Raw genomic sequence first — 17,150 nt, 5'->3', positions numbered from 1 at the left:
AAGTGAATTTCTTGAGAAAATGAAGAAAAGGTAATTCATAATTAGTGTAATAAACATGGTTTCAGACTGTGCCCAACAGGAGAGGCAGGGACAAAAGACCATTTTTCAGAGTAGACTTCAACTATCTTAACCATTAGATGATCTTCTGGTAATCCCTGCCTCCATCGCTACACATCTTAAAAGTACTGCAATAAAAGAAGCAAAGATCTCACAGACAGATTCTCTTGCATTGCACAACCCTGACTGATCCACATAGCAGTTCTATCCTATGGTGACCGAGACTTGCTGTGGAAAAAAGTTGATGTGATCACAATAGAAAACCCAGTTATGGTGGAAAACAACCAGAAGTTTTGCTAGCTGCTTAGTGTGCTTCACTTTACAATCTTAATAAAATTTTGCATGCATAAATTTTTATTTTTAAAAACAAATTGGAGAAGAAACAATTGTATCACATGACAACTTCCAGACTTCCTTTGTGTGCATGCAAACACACACATGTATTTATACATGCTTTCCTCATCCCAGTTGGCTCCCAGTTTTTTGACATCTATCACACCTTCTCATGTCATTCCCTCCTCACAAAATGACAACCTGACCTAGTCTCTCCACTTTTCCAGGACTAGTTCCTCCCCATATAAAAAGCTGCCTCTTTTCTAACTCTCTGGTTCATAGTTCTCAGCCAATTTCAGCCTTCTTCCTCAGGTAGTTGGATTTCCTCAGTTCCTCAGCCAGCTTCACCCCTCCTACTCTACCTTTTCTAAAACTTCCATTTCCCTCCATGCGTTCTTCAATTTTTTTCTCTTCTGTATTTGACTTGTGAGTTTTCCTCCTCTAACCAAAGATAACAAGGTAGAATAAATTCCGAAGCTCAAACTTAGTATCAACTCCATGAAAGAATAGAGTTAAGATGAGAAACAAGTGTATCCATAGCTATGGAAACAACTTAATCTTGCGCTAATAAAACACAGATGCTATGCAAAACATTCAAAACCAGAGTAACAGCATTGGTAGCATGGAGTGGGCATGTTCACACTGAATTTCCAGCTATAGCATCAGCAGCAGTCAAGAATCAACTTACATTTCTTAACTGGCAGCTGGCACTGCACTTTAGGCATATTAGAGATGTCTCTGTGTGCAAAACTTGGATTAATACTTGGATTTTTACCTTCATCTAATACTGCAACAAAAACAATCCTTTAGGTATTTCAAAAAATTAAAAATAATACATCACCAAGAAAAAGTTACAAAAAAAAAAGTTACAACAAAGTAGCAACTGCTGATTCAGAGAACAATCCAAATTGGCTTATCAAGGAGCAAAACTGTGTCTGCAAGATTTATAATTTCTAGGGATGGAACCTTTAACTATTCCAAACCTTTATCTACCTGCATTATCTTACAGGACCTGGTAAGCCATCACACACCAGTAACAGAAGCAAAATGAGCTCCACAACTAATTAATGGGAATTCTGAACCATAACACTGCTTTTGCAAACACTGTAATTCATTTTGACTACACTTACTATAATTTCAGTTGCAAAATGCCTGAAGGGCTGTTCTTCAATGCCTTCAAGCTGTTCGAGCTGAGCGGTCAACAATGGGTATTTCAGGCTTTTCATACAGCTGAAATAAGAAGGGGTGAAACAAAAAATCACCAATAAGGTCACAAATAGAGACTATACTAATGTCATTAATGACCAACAGCAAAGTCTACACTCATATTAGCTGCTGCTATTCCCAATATTCCAAGAATGAAAATAAGAATGTCTCTCAGAGAAGCATTCCTTAGAATTAGCCTCCAAAATACGATTATCCTCAGTTATACCTTTGAGTAGAAGCACAGGGCCGCCAAATTAGCTCTGTATCACAGAGACTAACATTTCTTTACCAATTCCTTGTACTAAAACAATGATTTTTGCCTTTCTTCTCTCACTTCATAAAAATGTAAAGGATTATTTTTTTTTCATTTTTGAAATACAGCACTGGTTTATATGCTGACAGCATTATAAAAACACTAATAAGATGATTTATTTACTGCCTACGCAATAAATGCCTACTGTTCATTTTGTTACTTTATAAAATACAATAATTTGACAAAAAGTGCTCACAACTTTAATAATTCTTCTTTCAGCTCCATGTCATTGTATTCTGATGACTTTTCCATGTTTTTAACAACTTCATTCACAAAAGGTTTAGCAAAGTCCACCACTGCATTACAACATTGGCAGAGACCAAGTTTATCTTCCTGTATTTGTTGTTTTGTGTAAGGCACAGGCAAGGGAGTAAGCTGATTCATAATCATAGCCAAAGATAAGCCCACTGAGTAGGCCTTCTTGTTCTGAAGTTTCAAAAGCACTGAAACAAAGAGAACATTTTGGGACATTAAGTTATTACTTGCAGGAAGAAAGTGTGAAGAAAAACAATGTGACTGCATAACAAAGCCTTTAGTTTCTGGGGAGGAAAGAGACTAATGCCTGAACTCATATGACTAAGTACAGCAAGACTAAACAATACCACCAGCTAGTCTAAGACACTGTAGTTAACATGACTATATAGCTGAGAATGACATAATAAAGCAGTCCCACATTTCCACACATTCTTCCTTTCTCTGTAGCACAGTCATGTTACTTATTTAGTTGGTATCCAAAACCAACACTTTTCATTTTTTTATGCAAATCAGAAGAACGTATCTTTCAGCTCAAACATTTCAACTGCTTCAATTACAAATATAAGTTTTATACCATGAAAATATGGAAATGTATGTTTTAAAAGTTAATTACTGAAAAATTCCCCATTTATATTTTGCAGAATATAAAAAAACTGTAAAGACTACCAGGACAGCAATATTCTGAAACTATTCTAGCAAAGGTTAAAGTAATTTGATAAATAAGATTTTTTTTTCTTCAGAAACTACATGAGCAAGTGAATGTTACCTGTCTGCAGAGGCTGAAGTAGTAGCATGACAGTTGGGCACACTTTCTCTCCCGACGTCTGCTCTATCTGCTCAAGTAAACCCAAAAAAAGTTCCTTCGGATTGCATAGCTGCAAGAGAGGAACAACATACATGTTTTAACTGCTATGGTCATAAAATATTTAAAAAAAAAAAAAACCCACACCACAAACAAACTACAATACAGAAGTTCCTGAACATTAAGAAAGCAGATCAGAACATCCAAAATAATCTTTAAGGAAATAAATATGAAACAATAAGTACTTCCCTACAGTTAATGCCTTCTGTAACATGTATATGCAAGTACACTTTTATGTAAGCTGAAAACATAGCAAATCTAATGGCATAAAACTTGATTTCTACATTCTATAAACACCTCACAGTACTGTAGCAAGAAATTCCTTAGGAGCAGAGAGAAAAGAAAAACTTCAGTGTGAATTCTGCTCAGTTTGCAAGTTGTTCTCTAAGTAGGTGAACGAAAGGGAACTGATTTCCTACAGAATAAATTTTATTTCCCTGTTACTCCCCCAGAATCAGCAGATACTCACTGTCATACTGTAACTGCTGAAGACAAGAGGCAGCATTGCTGTGGCTAAACTGACTGCAGAAGCTGGCCATTAAAAACTTTGTATCAGATGAGGTCTAGCTACTTTTTCCTGAGTAATTCTCTGTCTCTATGCTTTGTCTAGTTAATAAATTCTCCAAATTTGTTAAAAGGCTGAATACCTCTGAGAATGCTAATCTTTTGTCTACTTCAGTGAAAACTGGCCTGTGTGCTTAAAAGTTATGCGGAATGGGCAGAAGAACACAGAAGTATTCATGCCCTGTTTTTTTTGCAAATCAGAAGGAGAAAAGGACATCTCCCTTCCACTTCCCTGCAATTATTTTATTTTAACTATGTATTTCAAAGCCATACCTGTACCAACTGATCTAGTATCTTCAGGCAGTGTTCTCGCTTATCATCTCGCTTATCATCTTCCTGTTTATATGCTAAAATGCACCTAACAAGAGGAGAAATGAGATTCCAACCCATATTCTTGATGATAACCTACAAAACAGATTTTCAGAGAATAAACGAAAACCTGACATCTTCTAAACACAGAAAAATTGTATATATGAAGGTCAAAAAAAGACAACAGATCAATGTCCTGGTTGCAACCAATACCATAATAATGTCACTGAAAACGTAACATCTATTACTATAAAGTTTTGTACTTGACATGCATCGTATTCTCTCCCCATACCTATCAATATAGATTCATATTTTGTCCAGCTTTCTTTAATGTATTATTTCTAACACGTATATAGTTCAATGAATTTACATGGCAATAAATGTCAAACAGGACTAGGTAGAGGGGTTTTGCTGGATTAAGCAAAGCAGAGAAAGAAAGTCTAGAAAAAATGTGTTTAAAGTGAGGGGATCAGGATTTTCAATTGTTACACCAAACTCACAGAATTCGTGACTAGATGGGGACCCCCAGTAACACTGGGCAAAAATTCCATCCTTCACTTTCTTCCTGAACTTCCTATTTGTGTACAACTTAGTATGTTAGCATCATCTTAGTCAACTCTTACAGTTTTGACCCATATTATTGTATCCATCTGTGGTGGTTTGACCCTGGCCAGAAAATAAGCACCCACCAGACAGCTGCTCATTCTCCACCCACATCAAGATGGGGAAGAGTATCAGTGCAAAATAGAGAAAAACTCATGGGTCATGACAAAGACAATTTAATAAGTGAAGGGAAAAAAGAGGAAAAAAAGCAAGTGACGCAAAGGCAATCACTCACTAACTCCCATCAGCAGACCAATGCCCAGCCAGTCTCTGAGCAACAGCTACCTTGGGAAGACTGTCCCCCTTTTCACTGGCAAGCATGATATTATCTGGTATGGAATCTCTCTTTGATCGAATAGGGTCAGCTGTCCCAGCTGTGTCCCCTTCCAACCTCTTGCAACCTCCCAGTCTATTTGCCGAGGGGGCAGAGTGAAAAGTAGAAATGGCCTTGATGCTGTGCATGCACTGCTCAGTAACAGCTGTGACACCAGTGTGTTATCAACCCTGTCTTGGCCACAAACCTAAAGCAGCACCATACAAGCTGCCATGAAGAAAATGCCATTCAGCGCCTCATCTGAAATTCTGTCCTGCAACAGAAGGCCAAGGGCACTTTCTCTTAGTTATGTTTTCGGCATCTCTTTTCTATTTCCTTAACTCACTAGAAAGTAGTTATGAATGGTTTTCTTAAATTACCACGGCTTGACTTCGGTAAACTACCTGCAGTCGCACAAGAACGTGCACTTAACAGACAGCAACTGATTAACTGTTCATATGCACACACTTGCTGCACAGTGAAAGTAGCTTTCCCTTTTTAATAGTTTTATCTATTTAAGTGTGCTTAATGTACAACTAATATATAGTGCAAACTTCAACTCACCTTATTTTTCTCATTTTGAATTACTTCTAACAACTGAGCAGCATATCCATCTTCTAAACATTTCTGACCTGCAACCTGAAACAGATTAAAATCTTCTCCTCTAAAATCAGATTCTTCCAGAATTTGCTAGAAAGAAAATATACATGCTTAACTCCATATTTATAAAAATCAAATAAAAAATAGGTAAATCCAAGTTTTCATCTCAAAATTAGATATACTGTCACTGTAACTTATCATTTCTTACTAACATCTTTTACATGTTAAAAGGAGTTACCAAGAGCTACCACAGAAGACAAAGCAGTATTTCAGTAGCATTTTCTAACTCTAAACTACAGCACAATATATGGATGATGTATTTTCTACAACAGTCTGCTGGTGATTTGTTCCCTTAGACAGGTACCGTTGAGAGAAATATGAACAATTCTTTCTCTGGGAGGCAGAACTTGGGATAAGCACCATGCAGAAGTCAATGAAACATGGAGGCTGAACCTAGCTGCCCAATGAGGAGATCTGCTAATGAACGTCTTGTGTTTTGCAGTCATAAAGAAAAACTTGAACTGCTTACATTTGTCATGTTTATGAAGAGAAAAGTACTTACGCATCTTTGTATTATGGCTTGAAGTTCATCAACTGCCATTGTAGTTTGACTTCGTTCTTCTGACATTGAAAACTATTATAAATTAAGGGGTGCAGTATTAAAACACATGAAGTAAACGTAGAGACTGAAAAATAATCACATTACCAAAAAAATGCCCAGTAGCGAAATGAGAACAATCTATATGAATAGATCTTATGAAGATTACATGATTTTAAAAAAGGCAAAAATATATTTTTAAGAAATGTATACTGTATTATTCTACATAGAAAATAACCTGCATTCTGTGTACAGGGAAGCAATTTCTGAGTGCCATCAGGATCATCTTAGGAAGTCAGGAGGCCTTAGCTATGACACAGACACTGAAAACTGCAACGAATACAGCCTGGGGTCGCTGTATAACAACCCTGGACTCCCATGATACACTATGTTTTCTATGCATGTCTTCACTGGATAAGCTCTCTGCTCAGCTCTGACTAGAACACTCTAACCTGATGCCCAGGATGTGCACAGCTGATCCAGCCGCTGTGCCAGTTTGTGTCAACAGTGTTTTAGTCCAGTCAAGACTACATAGGCAACATCAATTCTTTCCTCCCAGTATCTAGGTTGGTTGTTCAGTGTCCTTTTACCTCTAGATGCAATTAAAAACTTCCTTGCTGAAAAGTAAGTGAGCATTTCAATAAAGTTACCATAAGTTACACATAAAATCAAGCTCAATTATTGCATGATATATCAGAGCAATGGTTGTAATCTTTATAGTTTTGCGTAACTCCACGTGCCTAAACCTGGTTATATAATCACTGTGGCTGTCAATTACCTCTGCACTTCAATAATTGGCAAACTATTCATCCAAGCACCCAAGATTCATATTTACACAGATATTTCAACGTAACATCCTCAATCTTTCCTCCTAAGTTTGACCTCAGCTACCTAACACAGCATCTGGATAACTAAGCTATTTGGACATTTATAAAAAACAGTCAACTCACAATAGCTTAAAAAGCACATGTGCAAATTTTATTACTCAAAGATCAGGTAACTTTCTATTCTCAACCGCCTAATTTAACACTTTAACTTCACTGCAATCTAGCGATGTTTCAAACCTGATCTTTCCGATTTTGTGATTATCATATACTTTATTAACACACATTGTACCACTTGAGCTTTTAATTTTGGAGAACATACTAAGATGCCCAAAACAATTTACATGTACTTTTGAACGCTCATATTTTGGGGTTTTCAGCCCTCAGAAATTTTACAGCGTACTTACAGCCTTGAGATATGCCCTGGCAGGGATTTGCCAGTTAACCTCGCAGACGGTCTCAGGCCTTAATACTTAATCCAGTTTCTAATTATATCTTTTCACTGGTTCCCGCGGCAAGCGTACAGCATCTAAATAACGAGAAAAAATCCGCTTTTAACCCTCAGGAAGCTCCCTCCTCTACCAAACGCACCCCCCAGCCCCCTCCCCAGGCAGGTACCACACGCAGGCCGATCCCGAGGGCTACTACCGAGCCTCTCGTACACGGCTGGACCAAAGCCCCCGACTCCGCTTCCTCACCCCTCGCCCCGCCGACGGAGCCGGGCTCCCCCTGCAGCGCCTCAGCCCTCGGCCGGCCACGCGCACCGCTCAGCCGCCGCCGCTCTGCCGCCTCCCGCCGGGCCGGGCCACACCGAGACGGCTCCGCCTCCGGTGAGAGGTCAGGGGGAGGAGGGAGGGAGCCGGCAGCCGCCACCACCACGATGGCGGCCAGGAGGCCGCAGGGCAGCGCCAAGGGGAAGCCCGGCCGGCGGCGCGCAGGTAAGCTCCGAGCGCCGCTTCCCCCCCTCCCCGCGCTGTAGGCTCTCCCTTGTGCCCTTAGGCCGGCGCAGCGGGCTCGCCTAACTCGCTGTACCGAAGGGGGTGAGGAGCGGCGGGACGGCCGGCGGTGCGGGGACGCTACCGCCAGCGCAGTGGGGCTGGGGCGGGCCGGCGGCGGGTGTGGGGCTGGGTCCCGGGCGCTCCGCCCGCCCCCTCAGGCTCCGGGGGGCTGCAGCGCCGGGAGCCCGCCCCCGGCCGTTCGGCTGGTCGGGGAGCCGCGGCTCCGATATGTTCTGTTGGTGAAGGAAGAAAATAAACTTATAGATTTCCATATTCTTGATTTCTAGGAAATAAACATTCAGCTGCTCTGGAAAATGAAGACGTTACTCAGAGGTATAATTTCTGACTAACAATGCGTGGTCGTCATGTTGTTTTGCTTCACTTTGCAACTGTATTCTTTGCCTGGCATGGGTTTTTTTTGGCTTTCTTAGAGTGCCGTAAGAGATAGCCAGTACCCCCTTCGGGTACACTTGTTTGGGACAACGCTATGTGTCTTTCAACTGCATTCCCACAGTAGTTACTATAAAGATAACTCATCCAAACATTTACAAGAAAAAATACACATGCATTTCTGTACTCAAGGTAAAAGGGACGACAGTGGGATGCTATCACAGTAGTGAGTGGTATTGTTACTTTTTTTTTCCCCCTGGAAACCATTTATTCAGTATGTGACTGAAGCGTACCTAGAAGATACCTTTATCATGCTTTAATTTCATTGTTCAATGTGTGGCTTAATTCTTCTTTTACTTCTCAATTCAGACCTTGTTCTGAAAACAGAATTGTTGATCTTATCCTGAAGGTTTTTGTTAATACGTTGAATGTTTGCTGAATCGTTTTCACAACAGCCAGTAAAAGACAGTATGTTGAGATAGTGTATTAGCATTTATACTTTCAGATGGAAAAGTGAGGCAAAGAGATTAAGGACAATTTTTTCTACTACTTTTGAGTTAGGGCTTCCAAAATAGACTCTGCACATATATACATGGTATAATATGCCACAAGTTTATGAATCTGAACTCCATAGTTGTATTTCCTTACTCTGTAGTGCCTGATTTTTGCCAGTTTAATTTCCTTGCATACTTTCCAGTCTTCTTTATTCACTTTAAAAACCAAATCTGAAAGATTTGGCCATGGCAGATTTTTTTGCCATGGGCAGTTACCTAAAAATTCATTTGACTGCATAGAAGACTTTCAGATGAATATCGTGGACCTCTACCAGTTAAGAAAGTAGAATGATTGTACGTTGACAGCCTCTGTGGGAGGTGCTGCTAGATGGAGATGAGAGACACCTGTATGGGTCCTGGTAGACGACAGGTTGACCATGTGCCAGCAGTGTGCCCTGGTGGCCAAGAGGGCCAATGGGATCCTGACGTGCATTAAAAGGAGTGTGGCCAGCAGGGCAGGGGAGGTGATCCTCCCCCTCTACTCTGCCCTGGTCAGGCCTCACCTGGAGTACTGTGTCCAGTTCTGGGCTCCCCGGTACAAAAAAAGACAGGGATCTCCTGGAAAGAGTCCAGCGGAGGGCCACAAAGATGATACGGGGCCTGGAGCATCTTCCCTATGAGGAAAGGCTGAGAGACCTGTGCCTGTTCAGCCTGGAGAAAAGAAGACTGAGAGGGGATCTTATCAATGTTTATAAATACCTGAAATGTGGGAGACAGAGGGATTTGGCCAACCTCTTTCCAGTGGTTTCTGGGGACAGGACAAGGGGTAATGGCCACAAAACTGGGCACAGGAAGTTCCGCACCAACATGAGAAAGAACTTCTTCACGGTGAGGGTGACAGAGCACTGGAACAGGCTGCCCAGGGAGGTTGTGGGGTCTCCTTCTCTGGAGATATTCAAGGCCCGTCTGGATGCCTACCTGGGCAGCCTGCTCTAAGGAACCTGCTTTGGCAGGGGGGTTGGACCCGGTGATCTTTTGAGGTCCCTTCCAACCCCTACAATTCTGTGATTCTGTGATATCATTGATATTTGGTAAAGATACAGGTGGAGAACTGTTCATGGAACCTACTCTCTGTGTCATTCAATATCCTTTATGTTACAGGAAAGCAGCCCTGGAGGCTGCTACTAGAAAGAAGATTGAATTTGAGAAAAAAGCACTGCATATTGTTGAGCAGCTCTTGGAAGAGAACATTACTGAAGAGTTCCTTCTGAATTCTGTATGTGTTGCAAATTTTTACACTATTTTGTATCTCAGTGTTCAACTTTTTAAGTTCTTGGAGTGATTTGCTGAAGTTTAAAGTAAACAAGGTTATTCTCTCTCTTGTCAGCTCTGATTGCCTTATTTTCAGGAGTTTTGTAATGAAAATATGCTGTAGTTTTGTAGGACTATATGTATTTATGAATCCTCACTTTATTACCTTTGTTTATATCCACAGGTTTTGGACTCAGAGGTGAAGTATAAAAAGTTAGGTCCATATCATATCCTCTGTGAATTTAGACAACGGTACTCTTTACCCCACAGTTCATACTGGCAGCACAATTTTTATAATACCACTGGGATGGTATGAGGATTATTCCTGTTAAAGTTGTAAATACACTGGTAGATAGGTGTATATAACATATAAAGAGAGGAAAATTGTGAGAATAGGTACCACGCTAGAGGCAAAATGATGAGGCTTTCGTATATATGAGTATCCATGTCTTTCTTTTCCTCCGAGTGTTTACCTTGTTACCAATTTTACTTCGGAGGTTCTGAATGCTGTTTATTAAACTTACTTGATACTATTATAAAATGAAATGTATTTACTTGCTTATGAGAAGTTTTGAGTGTGAAAAATGACCTTCCAGTATCTGTTGTTGAACTGTTTTCTTGTCATTTCAGGGAAAAAGTATTACTCCATCTCACTATAAAGACATTGTTGATGAACGGTCTATCATCAAATTATGTGGTTATCCTATATGTCAAAATAAACTGGAAAATGTAAGTTGCTTTTTATTAATGCTGTTAACATAAGAACCTCTTAGTGGTTTTTATATTATTGCTTTTTTTTTACATAGATAAAAATACTGTTAGGTAATGGGCCAGATATCCTGTAGTTCCATTTCAGCTTAAGACTTCTGAAGTAAAAAGTTAAATCTGACCTGTTGACAATCATTGCTGTATGACAGAATCAGTTAGCATATTAAAATATGTGCATTAAGAATCAAGTTGAATGTAAAATCATGACAGAGGTGACAGTCTTGCTGATGAAAGTATATCATTTTAGGTGCCAAAACAGAAGTACAGAATTTCAACAAAAACTAACAGAGTTTATGATATTACTGAAAGAAAGGTATGGTAACAAGCTATTTCTATACTGTATTTAATATTGTTTCTACATTAGAAATGCATTTTGTAAAAGTATTCATATAGTGGCTTGGTTCAGAACCAACATATTTGGATCTGCTCTTTGAACTTTTTTGATTATGTAGAACCCAACACAGGCTTGTTTCTGATAATGAAAGCGCAAAAAGGAGCAGGGGGGTGGGGAGAAAAAGAAAAAACTAAGAGTGATTTGTGGGAAATGAGATAGACCTGTTTGGTTTCTCACATAAATTAAAAAATTGATTATAAGCTGAAAAAGAAATATGAATTGGTACTTAAATTTCACGGGTATGAAAAACAATTGATTTTGTCCCTTTCGTTGAGTATTAAAGATGTCTTTAGTCATACTTTACACACTGCTTTGTTTCCAGTGCTTCTGCAGCAACTTCTGCTACAGAGCATCTAAATATTTTGAAGCTCAAATTTCCAAAAGTCCAGTATGGATGCGAGAAGAAGAAATGTAAGTATAACCTGATATATTTGTAGTTCATTTTGAGGATGCTATTTTCTCTATCCAAGCTGTGATGGTAATTAATTAGTTGCAATACATCCAAATGCTTAGGCTGAAGCAAATGTAACTGATGTTAACATGTTAGCTGAGTATGGTGTCAGTTTCAGAAGTGTTGTTGCAGTATGGATTACTGTAATTGACATGGCTCAGTTCTGCTCATGAGTACTCAACAGACATAACTGTGTTAGTTTAGAGGGCAGGCTAGTCATAAATAATAATGACGTCCCAGTAACTTTAAAATTTCTTGTGATTGGATTCTTAAAAACCACATAACATAATGCAAAGAATTAATTAATCTTATCTTGGTACAAAAGATTTTCTAATTATAGCAGAGCACTTGCATTGGGCTTAAAGTTAGACTGTGAAGGCTTACACCTGAAAGCAGGCTATAAATGAAGAGGTTCTTTATCCTGCATAAAACTATAATTTCAGATTGCCCATTTCCTGCTGTTACTGCAATACACACTTTGGAAGAGTGTAATATGGTTCACGTTTTAATATGCTGACTAGTTCAAGAAACATAGGCTTGCAAATAATGAATTGAGCCACTGGGTGTCACTGTTCAACAATAAATACTTACCTAGAGAACATTTAGGTAAATTTTTCATTCTCCAAGACACTACTTTTCATAGTATCCTGGTTTTCAACAGAATAACCAAGCTGAAATTATATATCTGAGCTCAGTTTCACAGATCCGATCAATCATGTGAAATACCTGATCAATAAGAGTAGTGGTTTAGAACAGCCTGATACGGTAGGTAAAACTGTTTTCTTTGTGAAATATTTAAATAAACTTACCAGTATTATTGTGGTATTGTTACTTGCTCTCTCTAAAGAAAGTGTTTATTGTTAACATTAAAAGCATACAGTTCTGATATGCCTGATGTACTTAATTATTTATGCTGGGGTGGGTGTATTTTCCAAAACAAGCAAAACAAAAATGCAAAAAAAAACAAACAGGTAGTGCACGGCTAGTTATGTCTGTTTGCATAATCACATATATTTGCACACATTGTATGTTTACACATGAGAATATCTGAAATTCTTTTTGAAAGAAAAAGCTAAAAACCTCAATTTTAATCTCTAAAGAGTAAGTATTTGGAATTAATAATTTAAATCACTTTATGTTATCACCTTTAGTTTCCAGACTCAATTCACTCATATGACTGGTGCAGCTTTCAACTTTTTTTAAACCTATTGTTTTTTATATATATACTGACTGAGTTTAAGGTTTTATAGCATTGACTTGTATTCGGTGCATGCTTAAAAGGTTTTCTTTCACTCATAAGGCAGGTGAGGATTTCAACATTCAGTGTTGGGTAAGATAAATAGCATTATGTTACCTTATAACTGAATTGAAGCAGGTGAACTGCAGGTAGAATTTTGGAAAGAAACACATCAGAATCTGTTTCGTAACAGTTCTTCGAGCTTCTGGAAATTTTTTGAACTCAATTTTCCTAAAGCAGTATAACTGTAATAGCCTAATTTTGACCAAATAAAAATTCAAATTAAAAAAAAAAAAGATATCTTGAATATTCATATTTTTTGCATGAATTTGGAGCATTTTCTTACAAACTGCACAGAGCCCTTTTTACTATAGGGACTCTTGTGACCAGATGCGGATGTTTAGCTTCATGAAGAAACCAAGGGGTGATCTGAAAGCAGTCTATAGCTACTTGGGGGGGGGGGGGGGGGGGAGGCAAAGATTACAGACCCAAACTGTTCTTGGTTGGTTACAGAAATCTTAACAACGGGTGACTGTTAAGTGTACTGTGCTTTGAACAGAGGATGATGTTGGACTAGAAGATCATTAGAGGTCCCTTCCAGCCTTAACTGTATCTTCTGTGTGTATGTGTATTTCAAGAGCATTGATTTAGCAGAAAACTCTTCATTCTTTGTCTTCTTTTTGCAGACCACCAGACATAGAGCTGCTGAAGGAGGGGCAGAGGTACACTGAACAATACTTTTTTTATGTGCATTTATAGTTACAAGTATTAGCATCATATAAGATAAAAGGAGAATCTTTGATTTCATGTGTTACAGAAAAGGCCTTATTAGAGTCTACACAAAGGATTACTTGTCTCTCTCTTTTTTTTCTCTTTTTTTTTTTTTATCTTTGTGATTCTAAGCCGGCATGTTTGACCTGTATGATTTAGTGTACAGCTGTTCTTGGCCTGTATGTTGTAATTGAGTCTGTTGAAATCTGAAACCAATACACTGTTTGTACTTTGCATATTTTATACCATCTATTCTTTTAAAAAAAAAGGTACCAATTATATGTGATGAAAGCTTCTGTACTTCCTATTCTGAAACATCAATATCTGGTAGATTAAAATCATGCTACTCTGTCATCTCTCTGTACCTTGCTGTGTGAATTATGGCTTTGTTTGTTTTCTCTTGCAACACATGGCCATTAGATGGCAAACTTACATATACTAAAAGAGCTCTGCTGGCCTACTGATTTTAGAGTACTGTGTTCATAGCTATGTTGAGATGCTGATCTTAATTTTGAATTGCAATTTTTTAAAAATTCATTATGCTAAGTTTAACCTCATTTTGTTGTCTTTAATAATAACTTACTATTCTAATTGCCAATGAGCAACTGGGAATTTATTTCTCTAAACGATGTCTGTACTTGCTATCTTGATTCCAGAACACTAAAACTCCTTGCATTTAAAGACTTTTGGAAGATAAATTATTTATAGAGCAAAAAAGTACACTTCTACTATAAGGGAAAATGTTTTCTTTATCTTACATGAGAAAGAAAAGCTATTATAGGTAACACCCATTTCTTATTTCATTGATGGCGTGTGTTTTCTCTTACAGTGGTGAGTCTGGAGAAGAGGTGAAACTACGTGATGAAGCAATTAAAGCTTCTGACATTGAAAATCCTAGGCTATCTTCAAATCCATGTGAATCTACTTCTCATGACACAGCCAGTGACAGCAGTAGTGATACCGAACAAGAATTTGTTTCTTCTGTTCTACCAGGAAGTCAGTCAAGTTCAGCTAATCTTGCACAGCAATTGCACAGAAACAGCATCCTCAAAAAGAAACATACTCAGAAAGCCTATTCCAGCCCTAAAGCTGAAGACTTGGATGTGGTAGAAGCCACTGAACAACTATCTAATTGTAAATTTGATGTTCAGGATGAAATGCATGCTTGCTCTGTTCAAAATAACGTAACTGCAACACCTTCAAAAAATACTACTCCAGGAACATCAAATGCTTCAGAAAACTACGAAAACACCTATAGCGGATCACAGATAGTTTTTCTAGGTGTGAGCAAAAAGGGGGCAGAACGTCTTACAAGAATACTAGCTAACTCAAAACAATATAAAAAAACTGAACTGCAGGATCCAGTTAATTCCTTGGCCGCCAAAGGCAGTTTATTAGAAGTCCTTAAGCAAACACTTACTGAATGGAGAACTGAGGAAACTTTAAAATTTCTCTATGGTCCAAACTACACTTCTTTATGCTCATCAGAATGCAAATCATCTGCCAACCAAGAAAGTGAAGAACTTGATGAGGATGACTTAGATGCAGCTGATGATCTTGACACTGTTGCAGCAGGGGAGTCTGAAAACAGTTTGAACTATTCCTTACCTTATACAGGCTCAGGTGGAGTAGCTAAGCCTGTGCCTAGTTACAAAAAGTTAAAAGAAGAAACAGAATTCCTAGAACTCCGAGTAAAAGAGTTCTATAAAGGGAAGTGCATCTTGGCTGAAGAGGCAGTGACACATGCACAAACAGAGGAACTTCCAAGCAAAGACAAAGTAAGTGCCCATGAGATAGTGTCCATGCTATTTAAAGCCTGCTTTCAAGCAGTTATTACAAGCTTTTTGTCTCTGTAAGTGGATATGGCCAAGGTACCATCAAGCTATTAATGTGAACTAGTAAAAGGAAGGTTGACTAGATTCAAAACAATCCCATCAGGTTGAGGAAACATATTTTAGGTTGAAAAAGAATGACTTTGGAATACATTCAGTTCTGACAGCAGCCTTTCAGTTTGTGAAGCCTGAAAGATTATTCCATTTGCTCAAGCACAGTTTGATCATGGACTGAGGCAAGCAGAGGAGGTACTGGTAAGTTGGAACGGGAGAGGAGTTAAGAACTATCTGAGCCCTGTGTAGTTTTTGCAAGAGGATGGGTCAAGGAGCTATAGCTGTTGTAATCTCAGCAGAAAGGTTAACTACAACTGCTGTCATCACTTCCAAGGCCTGTCCTTTCCAGCACCTCTACATCTTATAAAGACTCTACAATTGTTGCATTGCATAATTGCAGTGAGGTGAAGCTGTTAAAGAATCAATGTAAGAACAGTTTATTGGCAAGAAAAACTGGTGATTAAAGAGAAAGAAGGACTAGGGCTTCTAAGAGTCTTTATAGCGAAGGCTTTCTCTAAAACTGATGCCTTGGAGGGCGGGTAAGGAATGTTTATGTAGAAGAAACAAATCTGTCATAAGACAGAGTAGGCCTTGGCTGAAGGAAGAACATGATATTTTTCTCTTCCCCTTTAATTCATGAGATAAAATTTATATCTACATTTTTGCCTTTAATTCATGACAAGGATTGGATTTCTTTCTTTTTAGTAAGACTAGATCTCTGACATTATCTGTTGTTAAAATTCTTTGAGTTGGAGCCTGCTGATTTGTTTACATATGTTGCTGTAACCTATACTCTTTTTTTTTTTTTTGGGGGGGGGGGGGGGGCGGAGTCTGGAGGGTTGTAGCCTTAAAGAAGTATAGAGTGCTCTGAGGTTTCTCTATGACCCTTCCAGGTCAGGCAGGCCAGCTGTTAGCAATAAGGTGGTCTTGTCAGTACCGTAAAACAGTGTACTAACTGTGCTAGGTAGGTTGTACAGTTTGTAATGGCATCTGAAATTGCTTTTGCTTTTAAATATTTGCATCAGAGGGTATAACTTTCACAGTGCTGCTTCCTGTAAAATAAAACTATTACATTGCTTCTTGCAAAAAGTTTAGACATATAATTTTGAAGGAATTTACCATTGAATTAAAGTATCTAGCATACTGCTTTGCAAGAAAAGAGGAAAAGTAGGTTAGCTGCAAACTGTATATGGGGTCAAATCAACCAGCATTCTGTCTATTAAAAAATTACTAATTGTTTTTTTCTCTTTCTTCGTTCAGAGATGAGTTTTCCTATGTTTAAACATTTATTGATAATCTGTAACTATTTTGATGCATAGCCTGCAATTAAGTATTAGGTTATAATTGTTAAAGGTTTTAATGCTGTAATACAGGATGATGAACAGCAAGATCTCACGTTCCCACTTGTTGATTCAAATGCACAAATGCAGATTAGAAAGCGAATCGTCCTTGAAAAACTGAGAAAAGCGTAAGTATTCTTTACTTCAGTAAATATCAAATTGAAGTTGGTGCTCATTCATCATCATTTTAAGTAATAAACACACTGTGCAAGGACATTCTTGCCTTTTCCTGAGTGGCATTACTCATAATTTGTAATCATTATTGCCCTAAAG

The 17,150-nt window shown here is 38.4% G+C and overlaps 2 protein-coding genes across 10 annotated transcripts in view; one reads left to right on the top strand and one right to left on the bottom strand.

Moving 5' to 3' along the window:
- The window catches only part of GLMN (glomulin, FKBP associated protein), an 80,640-nt gene that overhangs the window by 13,694 nt on the left and 49,796 nt on the right, over positions 1-17,150 (bottom strand). For 3 of the 8 annotated variants that reach the window (XR_013954427.1, XM_080602903.1, XM_080602907.1), the window contains exons 1-8: positions 7,536-7,674; positions 7,245-7,366; positions 5,978-6,049; positions 5,380-5,505; positions 3,864-3,995; positions 2,931-3,039; positions 2,106-2,352; positions 1,521-1,620 (exon numbers count right to left, since the gene is read on the bottom strand). Coding sequence is in view for 7 of the 8 variants with exons in the window: in XM_080602903.1 (XP_080459029.1) it covers positions 1,521-1,620; positions 2,106-2,352; positions 2,931-3,039; positions 3,864-3,995; positions 5,380-5,505; positions 5,978-6,043 (780 nt within the window). In the remaining variant the exon portion in view is untranslated. Of the gene's footprint in view, positions 1-1,520; positions 1,621-2,105; positions 2,353-2,930; positions 3,040-3,863; positions 3,996-5,379; positions 5,506-5,977; positions 6,050-7,244; positions 7,367-7,535; positions 7,675-7,869; positions 7,972-17,150 lie in introns of those variants that run through there. The other 5 variants (XM_080602904.1, XM_080602908.1, XM_080602906.1 and 2 more) reach the window with 5 other exon arrangements.
- RPAP2 (RNA polymerase II associated protein 2) overlaps positions 7,694-17,150 on the top strand; it is a 37,052-nt gene continuing 27,595 nt past the window's right edge. The window contains exons 1-10 of one of the 2 annotated variants that reach the window (XM_080602901.1): positions 7,694-7,775; positions 8,123-8,168; positions 9,881-9,995; positions 10,661-10,759; positions 11,046-11,111; positions 11,515-11,603; positions 12,944-12,973; positions 13,567-13,602; positions 14,481-15,429; positions 16,911-17,005. In XM_080602901.1, coding sequence (XP_080459027.1) covers positions 7,718-7,775; positions 8,123-8,168; positions 9,881-9,995; positions 10,661-10,759; positions 11,046-11,111; positions 11,515-11,603; positions 12,944-12,973; positions 13,567-13,602; positions 14,481-15,429; positions 16,911-17,005 — 1,583 coding nt within the window. In that variant the 5' untranslated portion in view covers positions 7,694-7,717. The remainder of the gene's footprint in view (positions 7,776-8,122; positions 8,169-9,880; positions 9,996-10,660; positions 10,760-11,045; positions 11,112-11,514; positions 11,604-12,943; positions 12,974-13,566; positions 13,603-14,480; positions 15,430-16,910; positions 17,006-17,150) is intronic. The other variant, XM_080602902.1, reaches the window with a different exon arrangement.

The sequence above is a fragment of the Anser brachyrhynchus genome (assembly GCF_964034855.1).
Source record: "Anser brachyrhynchus genome assembly, chromosome: 8".
In the NCBI taxonomy this organism is placed as follows: domain Eukaryota; kingdom Metazoa; phylum Chordata; class Aves; order Anseriformes; family Anatidae; genus Anser; species Anser brachyrhynchus.
This window is presented reverse-complemented; position numbering and strand designations above follow the sequence as displayed.